General features: G+C 40.8%; 1 protein-coding gene across 1 annotated transcript; it reads left to right on the top strand.

Annotated features, from left to right (window-relative positions):
• Positions 1–300: 300 nt before the first annotated feature.
• Positions 301–13,180, top strand: LOC109410654 (uncharacterized). The gene is made up of 4 exons (XM_019684187.3): positions 301–901; positions 7,923–8,057; positions 12,594–12,726; positions 12,811–13,180. The coding sequence occupies exons 1-4, from the start codon at positions 751–753 to the stop codon at positions 12,878–12,880; spliced, it is 489 nt and encodes a 162-aa protein (XP_019539732.2). The 5' UTR covers positions 301–750; the 3' UTR covers positions 12,881–13,180.
• Positions 13,181–13,524: the final 344 nt, after the last annotated feature.

Genomic DNA, 13,524 nt, shown 5'->3' with positions numbered 1-13,524 from the left:
CTGGCCGCCGGGGCTATCGCCACTGTCATCGGAAACTATGTGTGAAACCGTTCCGTCTGGTGTCTGGTGTGCTGCATGTTCACTGATAATTGCACTGATAAGCGGCGCCAATCGCAGAGCTTCTACACTCTAACCACGACATGATGCAATTCGCAGCATCCATCCGTCCGACGAATTGATAACCGCTTGAACTTCGGGATGCGATCGGTTAACTAACACAACTGAAGAAGAACGATCGGAGGATCGCGATCGGCGATCGGCTCGCCGGGATCGGAGGCATAAAAGCCGGCCCCGATCGCGGCTAGCCTTTCAGTTTATTCCGAACCACCAGAAGCAGTTGCGGTGAGTGCTCAGCTGAGTTGAAAGCGCGATCGTCGTCCTCGTCTACGCCAAGAAGAAGAAGACCGGTAGTGGTCTGTACGACAGGGAGCCAAAAGCAGGACAGTAAGCTACGTATATGTTGTACAGTGTGATTCGCGGGAGATAAGGAAGTCCCCCGTCCTACGTTCGAGTGTATTCGTGTGTGTGATAAGAAGCCATCTTGGGATTGTTTGGACTGATTATTTGAACTGTGATCAACATTCTCGATCTGTGAGGATCAAGTTGACTGAGTGGACAGGAGAGTGATAACGAACAGCTGTGATTAGATATTGGTTGTGATCGACATTCCGAGTATTTGGCAGTGTTTTTTTTCAAGTAAAGTATCGATTTGTGTTGAGAGAGCAAGCAGATCGGCATTCGGTGAATTGGATGGTGAAATTGGAACGGTACCAGAGGAGCGGTATCTGCAGAGACGTGCCACAGGAAGGACATTCACTGGTAGCGGAGCTGCGGAAAAGGCAGCTTGTTAGCCGGCAAGATTCGTGCAAACTAGCGAACTTACTATTCGATCAGTGTGGAGGTAATTGACGGAAGAAGTTGGAATGTTCATTTAGCGTATAGTAAAATTGAAATCGAATGGGAAGTGATCTATTGGTGAGAGATAACGGCAACGTAGTAACCTAATTATGGCTGACGTAAACATTGTACTGTATTGACCCTTTTTGAGGCTGATAGCGATTAGAAGAAGCTTCTAGACGTACTTTTCTTGATATGGAAACAGCTGATTTTTTTTAGATCGTCTGGGAATGAGTAAACACAGATTCGTGTACCATCATGAATCATTCTTTAGAAATATGGAGTTGTTGAAAAATTAGATGTGTATGTTAGATGGTAGATCCATTTTGCTAAGCAGAAGTTAATGCAAATAAAAAACTTCTCCCGAAAAAAAGGTAGCAGACGCGAAGCGTAAAACGACCATACTGTTCTTTACCAAATGTTTCATGCTGTAGAATCCTATTTTATGATTTTTGATTTTATCTTGATGTAAGATATGTACTGAAGGACTGTAAAGATCAATCAGTTTTTTTTATTTATATATATTTTTATTTTCAAATTTCTTACAGTTTACCGTAAAAAAGTATGATTTTTCAGCACTTTGTTTTGAAAATGTTTTACCATAAATGCCCAACTTATTGTCATACATACATACGTGACCCATGGTACTCCGTGGTACTAAATTATATTTTATGGAGATTTATGGTATTTCTTAAGGTATTCGACCACAGTGCATCATTGTTTCTCGTAGTACATACTCCATGGTATTCTGTTGTCGTACATGACATTTCGTGGTAGTTCCCGAAGGCGTTTACATCGGAGAGCAAAAGAAGGCCTCAGGAAGATCTAAGGAAAGGAGATGCAAACAGAAGTACAACTACGAGGTTTAAAGAGCAAAAACGAGCTCCAGGGAGAATTTAAAATTGGTTTCGAGCTTGTTTCAAGGGGATTTCAGTGCGTTTCACAGGGTTCCAAGGTATTCCAAGAAAGGCATTTTATCAACATCTCTTTTGCTATAAAGGCGTGAAGTTTTAAAAGACTTACAGAGGTGTTTCAAGGAGTTTTAGAGGTCTAAGGGAGTTTCTACAAGGTAGAGGATTCCAAGCTGGATTTAAAGAGTTTTAGAGAGTTTATTAGTAGTTGAAGGGTCCTTACAGGAGGTTCCAGCAGGGTTTTAGTCACATTTTAGCATTTCAGGGGATTCAAATAGTTTCAGATAGACTCAGAGATTCAGAGGTATTCCGATGGTATAATTCAAGGGAGTTTTACATGGTCTCAGATGCCGTCAGAAGGTCTTAGGTTGTGGCGTTGAAGTTACCTAAAGCCCGCTGAAATATCTGCTTCTTCTTCTTCTTTTTCTTCTTCTTCTTTTTTTTTCTTCTTCTTCTTCTTCTTCTTCTTGATTGAGCGATGATGAGCTCTTAAGGGCCAGTATCAAAGACTATAAGCCTTAAATGTCCTCTTGAAATACCTCCGAAACCTCATGAAGCCCTCTGAAGTCCTCTAAGATGCACCTGGAATTTGTCTCTCCCTCCCTTGGACTCCCCTGGAGCTCCCACAGTAGTCTTGGGTTCACCAAAAATCTCCCAGACCCTATAAATTTCCCTAAGTCCGCTGGAAACGTTCTTGAATACTCCCTGAATCACTTTGAAATCCAGCGCTTTGGCCTTGTTACGTCACAAGATGAAACTAGCATTCGCGAGCTTCATCATGTTATGTCGCAATGACCAAACGTCATGATGGAAACTTCCATATTTTCATGATTTAAAGGATTAAAACAATGACAAAGTTCATCAGTTTGTTAGTAATTACCTTGTTTACTACCATGTCACGTTCCGTCATGATTGAAAAATGAGCGAGTATTTCTAAACTGTCTCTGTCATACTCTCCCGATCCGATGACATTGAGAGAAGCGCTTCTGTGAAAATCCACGGCATGCAAGAAGACAAGGCTGGCCATTTACCCACGTGGACATCAATTTTGGACGTAATTTGATCATCCTCCACGTTGGTCTAATAGATGTTGAGCACTAGATCATTTCGTTCGATTTGATTAACGTCATCAAAAAATAGTCAGTTTCTCGGAATATATCACCTTCTAAATGTTGTACACCGTGGTGAAAATCGCGTGACAACTTGTGTTGAAACGGACGCATTCCAAGCCTGCACAACTCATCAAGATACCCCCTTAAGGACAGACTTGTTAGAATCCCAAAATGGCCGCCACATTGGCCGAATTTGTCACCTATTCACGATTTCGAGCGCACAAATCTCTTCGTAAACAAAACCAGTATACCAGATCTTCTTATTTTAAACTTATTACAAGTGAGCAAAAACAGAATTATGAAATGTACTGTTGTTTGATGCTTGCTTCTTGAGATTTGTGCGTCTGAAGTTTTGATGCATTGTTGAAGCGGGATTTCAAGACGTTTGTCCTTAAAGCAGATGGAGCACCCCTAAAAATCCCCTCAAACGCACTGCAACGTCGCTGAAATCCTCATGGAACTCCCTCGAATCTCCCGAGACTCCCTGAGACCCTCTGAAATGCCACCAAAAGCCCCCAGAATCCCCTTTATCCTCCTGCCCTCATTGAGTCACCTTGAAATGCTTCTAAAGATCCCTTGAAACTGCTTTAGGACCTACCGCCCTCATAACCTTCACAAATACTTTGGAATTCTCTGAAAGGATCTAAAACCTATCTGAAACATCCCTGACCGACGCACCGTTCCTGAAGCCCATTGAAACGTCCTTTTTTCCGAACGGACATGGTGGCAATCGGAGTCAACCAAATCCGCCGGCCAAAATACAGTGAGCTCAGAGGGGATTTGAAGGGATTTTAAAGGGCTTTAGCGGTTTACAGAGGCGTTTTAGAGGGTTTCCAGAAGCTTTTCAGGGGCTCCCAGGCAGTTTCAGGGGGATCCAATGGCGTTTCAGGGGATGTCAGAAGCATTTCAGAGGGTTTCAAAAAATTGCAGAGGTGTTCCATGGGGTCCCAGGGAATGTTCGGGAGGTCTCAGGGATGTTTTAGCGGTCTTAGATGAATTTCGGGTGGTCCCAGAGGATTTAAGGAGATCTTAGGGGCTCTTATGGGGTTTCAGAAGCGTTTCGAGAAGCCTCAGGGAATTATTTGGGTTACAGGGGCATTGAAGGAATTTCCAGAGGCGTTTAGTTTCATGGACGTTTAGGAGGTTCTCAGGTGGTTGCAGGGGCGTTTCAGAGAGCTTCGGTAGCTCAGAAGCGTAGTTTTGTGCCCATTGGGCTAGTGGCGCGGCTCCAGCCGTTTTTTAAGCCACGGAGTGTGGGCTCGATGCTAACTCCAGTCGGAGAAAACTGTTCGTTGAGCGAAAAATATTTCATTGAGCCAATGGGTGAATCCCGTGGATCTCTGGGGGCTTCAGGGGTGTTTCGTGGGATTTAAGGAGTGTTCCAGTGTACTATTGGGGGTTGCAGATGGGTTTTTAGAGGTATTCGAGTTCGTTTAGGAGATTATCAGGTGTGGCCCGGAGCTCTGAATCCTTCTAAAACAGTCCTTAAACTCCTTGAAACTCCCCTGAAAGGAGACTATGCGCCTCCTAAAATAAATCCGAAACCCTTTTGAGCCCCCTTGGAAACCCTGAAACCTGCCCTTAACCTTATCAAACGCCCCTGATATTTGCCTTTCTGATACCACCTTAAACCGCTGTGAAAAACTAGCATAACGCTAAAATTCACCAAAAGATTAAAGATAAAAAACCTAGATCGTCTTAAATCCGATGTCTAGTGTCGTGCTTCCTTCAAAGAGCGAAGAGTTCACTGGAAGCATTGGAAGTGTACGTGTCTTTAAAAAAAACTCTCCCTGAAACCCCACATAAACACGGCTTGAAACATACTTGAACCTTTCTTTTTGGAAAACCTGTTCTCACGAACGAAGTACTTTCATTAAGGTGAATATATAACGAAGCCACACCTTAGACACTATTCTAATTTATGCATCCCCAGTCCATGACATTAAAAGAGGTTCTAATGTTCCTAATTTAGTCTTAACTCCAGAATATTTTGCATGGCCTAGAGTATCGTTGAAGACCTTAAATATGAATTAATAACTTTCTGTAATCTTTTCCTGGTGTAGGCTATACAATCAGGACTTCAGAGTGTTCTAGGAAGTCTAGAACATCACCGCAATAAGTTCTTCAACTCAATAAGTCTCATAATAGGTTTTTAAGAGTTTTAAATTGAACTCTAGTCATAAATCTTAATGATCAAACCAAATAAATCCCTGAGGGTTAAGCTCAAATCTTAAGGACGTTCAGGATGATCTTGGCATGTTTGAAACAATCGGCACGGTACTAAAATCATTGTCATTGATAATAAAAATGATCTAAATATAAAATTCTGAGTATCTTCCATTCAGAAATATCAATCTTTTTATTTCCGTATCCAAACACAACTAATCCTTTTGATAATACTGATTTAAATTGAACATCTGCGCACTGGTTCCAAAGGTATACACTATGACCTCTTTTAATGCAGGTAATTTTTATGCATTTTTAATTTATGCACCTTTTATATGACCTGTCCGAGGGCGTTTTTGGGGAGTTCCAACAAGTCTAAGGGGCGTTTCAGAAGCATTTTAAGGGATACCAGGAGGTCTAAAGAACGTTTAAGGGGGCTCTCATGGCATTCCAGAAGGCTTCAGGAAGTTCAGGGGCATTTTAGATTATCTTAGGAGCGTTTCGGCGGCCTTCCTGGAATACCTCCGAAACTCCTGTGAAAAGCCTCTGAATTTCACAGGAGTTTCGGAGGTATTCCAGGAAGTTTCAGGGCATTTTCGGCGGATTTCAGGGGCGTAACGATGGCGTTGTCGTGGGGTTCGGAGAGTTTCAGGTGTGTTACATGGGGTCCGTGGAGGTTTTTGAGGGGAATTTCGGAAGCATTTTAGGAAGTTTCATAGAATTTTCTATAAGTTTCAGAGGCGTTACGCCGGCCTTTTTCTGGGGTTTTGGAGGATCTCAGTTGCGTAACATGGGCTTTGTGGAGGTTTTATGGAGATTTCGGAGGTTTCAGAAGTTTCAGAGAATTTTCAGAGATTCAGATTTTCACAAAAACTATTAAATGCATCTGAAACCTCCATAATCACATTGAAACACTCTTGAAATCTCAATAATGCATTTGAAACGCTTTTGAAACCCCTTGGTACGACCCTGACCTGAGGTACCTCGAAACTTCCCGCAAACCTCCGTATTCCAATTCAAATGCCCTTGAAATCATCAAAATCAATTTGAAATGTCCATGAAACCCTTAGGAATGTTTTTTAAAGGCTCCATAAACCCCTTGATACGTATATGAAAACCCCTTGAAACACCCCTGATACGCTCTTCAAACCTTTTGTAACGCCCTTGAAACGTTCCTGAATGTCTCTGAAAGTCTCTGAAATGCCTTGAAACACCTCTGGTACTTCTTCTAACGCCCATTAAAAGCTCCTGAGACACCGCACCCCTGATCTAGCATAAAGTTCACCAAAATAAAAAAAACCTTAATTGCCCTAAACTGCTTGCAACGTCCCTAAAACTCTTCTTCTTTATGGCTCTACGTCCCCACTGAGACTTGGCCTGCCTCGCTAAAACTTAGTGTTCTTTGAGCACTTCCACAGTTATTAATTGAAGGGCTTTCTTTGCCTGCATTGCATGAATTTGTATTTTGTGAGGCAAGTACAATGATACGCTATGCCCAGGGAGTCGAGAAAGTTGTCCCGACCGGAACGGGAATCGAACTTGCCGTCTCCGGATTGGCGATCCATAGCCCTAACCACTAGGCTAAATGGAGACCCTGGAGGTCCCTGAAACCCCTTGAATACTATTGATGTTCTGGAGCAAGACCTATTCTTGCGAGCTAGAATACCTCATCACACTCTGACTTAATTCATGCACAAAATTTCCTCTTTCTATGCCCTTTTTAATTTATGTACCCCCAGTCAGTGGCATAAAAAGAGGTTCTAGTGCACACTGGATGATGAGTTTGGGCTGCCTAAATGGATTAACTATATTATCAACAATAATTTCAGGGTTGCTAAGAAGTATAAAAAGGGCGGATGGCTAGGAGATTTGAAGGGGGTGAGTCATGCGGGGTTTCAGAAGACTTTTAAGGAAGTTTCCGGAACGGAGAGGGTAGATGCGTTCCAAGGCGTTTCAGGGCATTCAAATGGCGTCACAGTTACAGGGGCATTTTGGAGGGTCTTAGGTGTATTACAGGGAGTCTGAAGGAGCTTCATACGGTCTTCAGAGGTGTTTCCGGTTAATTCGGAGGAATTTCAGCGGGTTTCAGAGGCGGTTTTTTTTATGGAAATTTAAGAAGATATCAGGTGCGTTACAGGACGTCCGAGAAGATTTCAGGGGGCTTTTGGAGGTATTTTAAGTGAATTTTACGCTTGATTTAGAGGCATTACAGGGGTGTTTTTTATGGTTTCGGAGGGGCTCAAGTTATCGGGGGTGCCAGAGAGTTTTAGGTGATTTTCATAGGCATTGCAGCAGAATTCAGAGGCTTTTTAACGAGCTCCGTAGGTGTTTCAGGGGCGTTTTCGGAGTTTTGGAGTACCTCGGAATTCCGAAGGAGTTTCAGGGGTGTTCGAAGCATTCGATTCACAGGACATTCTGATGGATTCAGAGGTGTTACAGGAGCATTTATGGATGTTCAGGAGGATTTCAGGTGCATTACAGGCAGTCCAAGGATGTTTCAGGGGGTTTTCCCAGGATTTTCAGCGGATTCCGGATGCGTTACAGGGACGTTTTCGGAGATTTCTAAGGGTCTCATATGCGTTAAAGGGGGTTGGAGTTTTTGTAGGCATCTCAGGAAGTTTCTTAGTATTTTCAGTAGATTTTAGAGGTGTTTTGGGATCATTTGAAGGATCTCAAGAGTTTTTGGGGTTTCGAGAGGCTTCAGCAAGCCCGTTCTCTCTCGCCATGAAATCTACAGAAATCACCACATTCATACATATCCCTTTATCTTGACAGTTGACGAAGCCGATTTCATTATTCTAAAATTTTGCATTTTCATTATCTAACCATTTTTCAGAGTGCAACAGAATGGCTTGCCTTCCACAGTCCGCCTTCGCAGTGCACAAACTGCGCAAACCCCAGAACGAGAAGGACCTCGCTGTGGCACGCCTCAGCACCGACAAGCAGGACGCACCACGCTACACGAACAACAGTAAGTACATACCTATGTATTACTGATCACCTGACTTCTTATCATCTCCCTGACTGAGAGGAAATGCGTCAAAAGCCCCGAAATTGCCCTATCATCGGCGCGTTTCTGCGCTCAGCAACAAACGTTCATTTTCTTGCTGGTGGAACAATTTCTGTACAATCGACACATTGTTGTTCTGATCATTTTTTTTTTGTTTCAATCATCCAAGTTGATTATGAGATGGAAAAAAGTTTTTGCAATAATTGTTTGTTTTTTTTTTTTGAGAAATGATCTACCAACATAAATGCAAGAATTCTTTTCGTATACGCGACCTTTTTCAATTCCAATGAAACTTTGCTCAAGTATCAACCTCTATCTGAAAATGTTTTCCATAATATATGTTTTGCAATATTTTTCGTCTAACTTTTGAAGAGGATGTATGAAAAAAAAATAGTTATCTTCTTCAAAAAATAATAACACAAAAAATGTTTGTTGGATTAAAATTATGGCTTCCAAGATGTTTCAGGATGTTTGAATGGCTTTTAGAAGAAAAAAAAACAAAAACACACTGAGAGTAATATTTATCGTAGATCTATGTTAGATGTCATTAAATTTTAGTTTTCCAAAAATCTTACCCTTACATTTTTTTCTGTAAAAAGCTGACTTTCAACCTCAATTTTTTTCCAAGTAGCAGGATGCTCGAATGCTTGTGCAGTATCCAATAAAAGAAAACCAACTATTTTTTTATTTCTACACGAAACCATTCTTAAATACCGACGAATTCAAAACAAAAAAGAAATTAGTGAAATTTATATATAAATTTATACATTCATATATTTCAGAAATAATTTGTCCTTCTTTGATAAAACGGCAAAATAGTAAAAAAAACACGAATAACATTTTATAATGTTCCATACATTTTTCTTTTTTTTTTCTTTTCGACTTTCGGAATTTTATGTAGGTAATTTAACCCTAAAAGGGATACCTTCATTGCCTCAGTTTCGTCACCTCGCTGAGTGTGTTCCATCAAAGACGAGCTCTGAAAGGCGCCTGGGGTCCAATGGACCCCAGGTATCCCTTTTAGGGTTAAGTATGGTTGGATGTAGAAATAAATTATGTTTTTGCCTTTCTCGTACACTAAGTGTACTGGAAAGGCTATATGTTCACTCCAAAAACGACTTTTTAATGGAAGGCCCGGAGGGTCAAGTCACATATACCAATCAACTCAGCTCGACGAATTGAGGTGATGTCTGTGTGTGTGTATGTGTGTGTGTGTGTATGTGTGTATGTGTACAAAAAAAACTCACATCACTTTTTGGCAGTAAACCTCAACCGATTTTAATGACCGACGGATCATTCGACGCGGAATCTGGTCCCATTGTTTCCTATTGAAAATGGTTCGGATCGGTCCAGCCGTTCCGGAGTTATGGCCATTTACGTGTTCCGGACCAGTACCCTTGGAAGGGGCCATACATAAAAATGTAACAAAAACATACATGCGACACATCAAACTGCGGCATTTTGGATAACCTGATGAACAAATAGCAAGAAAACAGTCTCGGACCATTTTTTTTTTTTCCTCCCTTGTTGGGGAAATTAAGCCACTGCGTCCAATAGGCTGAACTATTGTGGCATCGGACCATATCTGAACCGGTTGTGTTCCGGAACCGGTTCCGGATGTCCCGCCGGAAGTGGCCAAATATAAAAGTGAACCAAATCCATGCATGCGACACATCAAATTGCGGCAATTTCGATAACCTGATGGACAGTAAGCAAGAAAACAGTCTCAGACCATATCTGCACCGGTAGTGCTTCGGAACCGGTTCCGGGTGTTCCGCCGGAAGTGGCCGTATATAAAAGTTGACAAAACTTTTGAATACGGCACATCAAATCACGGCTTTTTCGACAACTTGGTGACCGGTTATTGAGGAAGTAGGCTAAGGCCACATTATGGACTGTCAGTAGTGCTGAAACTAGTTCCGGGTTTCCCTCCGAAAGCAGCTAAATATAAAATTGAACCAAACCCATAGCTTTTTTGATAACCTAATGAACTTTAGCAAGCAAATAGGCTCAGACTATTTAAGAGACTATCGGTAGTGTTCCGCAACCTGTTCCGGGCCGGAAGTGACACCAAACCCATGCATGCGATAGCTCAAATCACGGCTTTTTAGGTAACATATTGAACAGTTGCCAGAAAATAGACGCAAGCCATATCAGTGTGTTACGGAACCGATTACGGGTGTCCCACCAGAAATGGTCAAATGTAAAAGAGAACCAATACATGCGATATATTAATGACTTATTCAATAACAAGATAAACGGTTAATCAACAAATAATCTCAGACCATATTTGGGAGAACCGGTAGTGTTCCAGATCTGGTGACAAGACGAGTAACGCGTCGGAAGTGGTAAAATATAGAAGGAAACTAAACCATAGCGGCGTTTTTGATAATCTGATGAACGGTCAACAAGAAAATAGTCTCAGGCCACATGTAGAGCTTGTAATAATATTCCGGAATCGGTTGCGGGTGTTCCATCGGAAGTGATTTAATAGAAGTGAACCAAAATCACGCATGCGATACATAAAATCGTGGCTTTTTCAAAAATTTGCCGAACGGTTAGCAAGAAAATAGCCTCAGAACACATTGAATTTCGGCTTTTCAGGTAACCCGATAAACAGTTGACAAAAACATAGTCTCAGACCATATTTGAGACAACCGGAATTGGTTGCAGGTGTCCCGCCGGAAGTGGTCAAACGCAAAATTTAACAAAACCCATGCAAGCTGCACATCAAATAGCGGAATTATAAAGGTGAACAAAATAAAAGTCAAAGCGATAAATCAAATTGAGGCTTTTTTGATAGCATGTAAACGTTGGGTAAGATTATATATGCAAAAGAACAAAATCGTGACCAAAGCGATCTCTTCAAATCACATCATTTCAGTTTCCTGTGGTGTAAATGTATAGTAGGATGGATCAACGTTTTATGGAAAAAATATAATTTAATCGCATCAACACCTTATACAGTTTTTCAATCTCTAATGCTGCAATCTCCATATGCTTCTAAAATTACTGCTCACAATTTGGATGCGACTGGTTGAGCCCTCACTTTTCTTATTGCGATATAAATTTGAATGGCAATGTAGTTCAAGAATTTGAATGCATTTTTCTCGAAGGAAGGTCAAATTTTACATGAATCATGTTACCAATGATAATAAAATATAGCCTAAAGTGTGCTGAAATAAACATTGGCGAAGATCACAAAGTGATCTGTGATTGTAAATAAAGTTAACCTTCTTCGTGCATTAGCTGACGCTCACCCCGTTACCGTAGTGGATAGAATGGGGTCATAATGACCCCAATACACGACTAGGGTTAAGGTGGTCAAGCAGTCAACTGAGAGTTCTGATATTTTTCAGCTCTGTTTTGCTGTTGAACATAACATCGGAATATGTATCATCAATAAGTTTCGAAAATCGATGATGGCTTTGTTAAAATTGTCGATTTTCTATATGAAGTGTTTTCAGGATTCAGGAACATTTTGCCTAACGTTCATGAGTACATATTCGACGAGAAAGGCACTATCACCACTAGGTGGATTAATCTGGGTTTTTTTTCATTGCAATTTGTGTTTTAAATACAAAATATCTAAAAGGATGATTCCTTTTGCTTGATATAATAATCGATGAAAAATTAAATTTGGAGTAAAAAAAGTTTAAAGCATATGACCATCCTATGCCACTTAGCAAATTTTGAGGCTAGAGGTCAACTTTATACAGAAAAATAATAAAAAAATTGGAAGGGTAAGGTTTTTGAAAAATTACAATAAGGGTGCCTGTACCAGTTATCGCACTTCCTAAGAAGAACTATTTCTACAAAAATAAGAAGAAGACTGTCGAATGCCATCGATATGTCAAATGATTGATTAGTTTTTATACTTTGGGTTCCACTTTGCACTATTTACATGCATTCCTTATGGGATTAGCCATAACTGGTACACTATGGCGAAATAGGGTGCAAGGAAGCCGAAAAATTAGGGAAAATGATTTATTTCTGTCGTATTTTGAGCAAATTGCGAAGTTTAAATGATTGCAATCATCTTTTGTGAACGTGATCTGTTGTTCACAATTTTTTTCTTGTTGATTTGCATCATTAAAGGTTAAAAATCGACTATGGTGAATTTGAGTTACTATAGCCATAACTGGTACACTGAGCCTATATGACATCTAACATAGATCTGCGATGGATGATACTTTCGGTATTTTTTTTTCTCGAAAAGTCCTTCAAATATCCTCTCAAACATCTTCGAAGACACCATTACAATCCAACAAACCGTTTCTATGTTATATTTTTTTGCAGAAGAAAATCAAGTTTTTTTTTCATATGCCCTTATTAAAAGATAGGTGATGAAAAATGGTTATGTGATGATACACAAGTAAACGATTCACGAAATTCAACTCTATTTAAACTAATTTAGTCTGTAATGTATTCTATGCGTGCTTCCCCGAAAGCTTCTAACAGACACAACCAACTCTCCCTCTCGCATTCTACTTGCAGCGCTTGACCTCACACCGGTCAAGTACAGCGATAAGCTGATGAACAGCATCTGGGGCCTGTACAATCGCTACTCGCCGCACAACTTCAAGAAGAACAACGGCTCCAACGAGCAGTACTTTGGCATGCAGCAGCCGTAAGTCACAGGGCGTCTTCCGCTCCCCACGCGCAAAATTTGTTCACCGAAATAATCATAATCTTTTCTTTTTTTATAATTCAGATTCGCTGTTGCATGCGCCGCTTCGGAGATAGCCAACTCCGAGGCCAAGTACCGCCCGAACAAGAAGTGAAGTGTGATCGATCTCCATACCGCGGTTGGGTGGAGCTACGTCAGGGAGATCCATGAACTGGTTGTGGAGTAGTAGTCACACTGGACGAGCTGTTTCGGGCCGTTAGTTCTAGCTGTGTAGATTGTAGTGATATACTTAGCATGTGGTACGATGATATTAGATTTTCGGCAAATAGGGATTCAAAATTTATTAATTTACAAATTATTATTAATTGGGATTAATAGGCATCTACTTTGACTGAATAAAATTGTTCGAATTTATGATTATATTCAATTAGGATAACAATTGGAAAACTTTAAACTGTGCGTATTTTATTTCTATTGAATTTGATTGAAGATATTAGTTGATTAAAAGATTTCTTCCTATTTTCATAAACGAATTCTGTCATTTTAGTTCCATATACTAGCATGTGCTATGTCGTCCACAAAGCACACAAATTGACCGGATTTTGTGAAAATTGTGCCCCGACTGTTGAGCCCGGCTCGTCGCGCATTACAACTTTTAGAGCGATGTTGAAGAGTAGGCATGAGAGCCCATCACCATGTCGCAGTCCCCGGCGAGATTCGAATGAACTGGATAGTTCACCCGAAACCCTTACGCAGTTTTGCACACCGTCCATCGTTGCTTTAATCAGTCTAGTTAGC

This window comes from Aedes albopictus, chromosome 3, assembly GCF_035046485.1.
Source record: "Aedes albopictus strain Foshan chromosome 3, AalbF5, whole genome shotgun sequence".
NCBI lineage: Eukaryota > Metazoa > Arthropoda > Insecta > Diptera > Culicidae > Aedes > Aedes albopictus.
This window is presented reverse-complemented; position numbering and strand designations above follow the sequence as displayed.

Bases quoted from the DNA above. Each gene is read 5' to 3' on its own strand.
- LOC109410654 (XM_019684187.3), top strand. From the start codon at position 751: ATGGTGAAATTGGAACGGTACCAGAGGAGCGGTATCTGCAGAGACGTG. The intron at 902-7,922 runs GTAATTGACGGA...ACCATTTTTCAG, and splicing joins ACTATTCGATCAGTGTGGAG to AGTGCAACAGAATGGCTTGC. The intron at 12,727-12,810 runs GTAAGTCACAGG...TTTATAATTCAG, and splicing joins TACTTTGGCATGCAGCAGCC to ATTCGCTGTTGCATGCGCCG.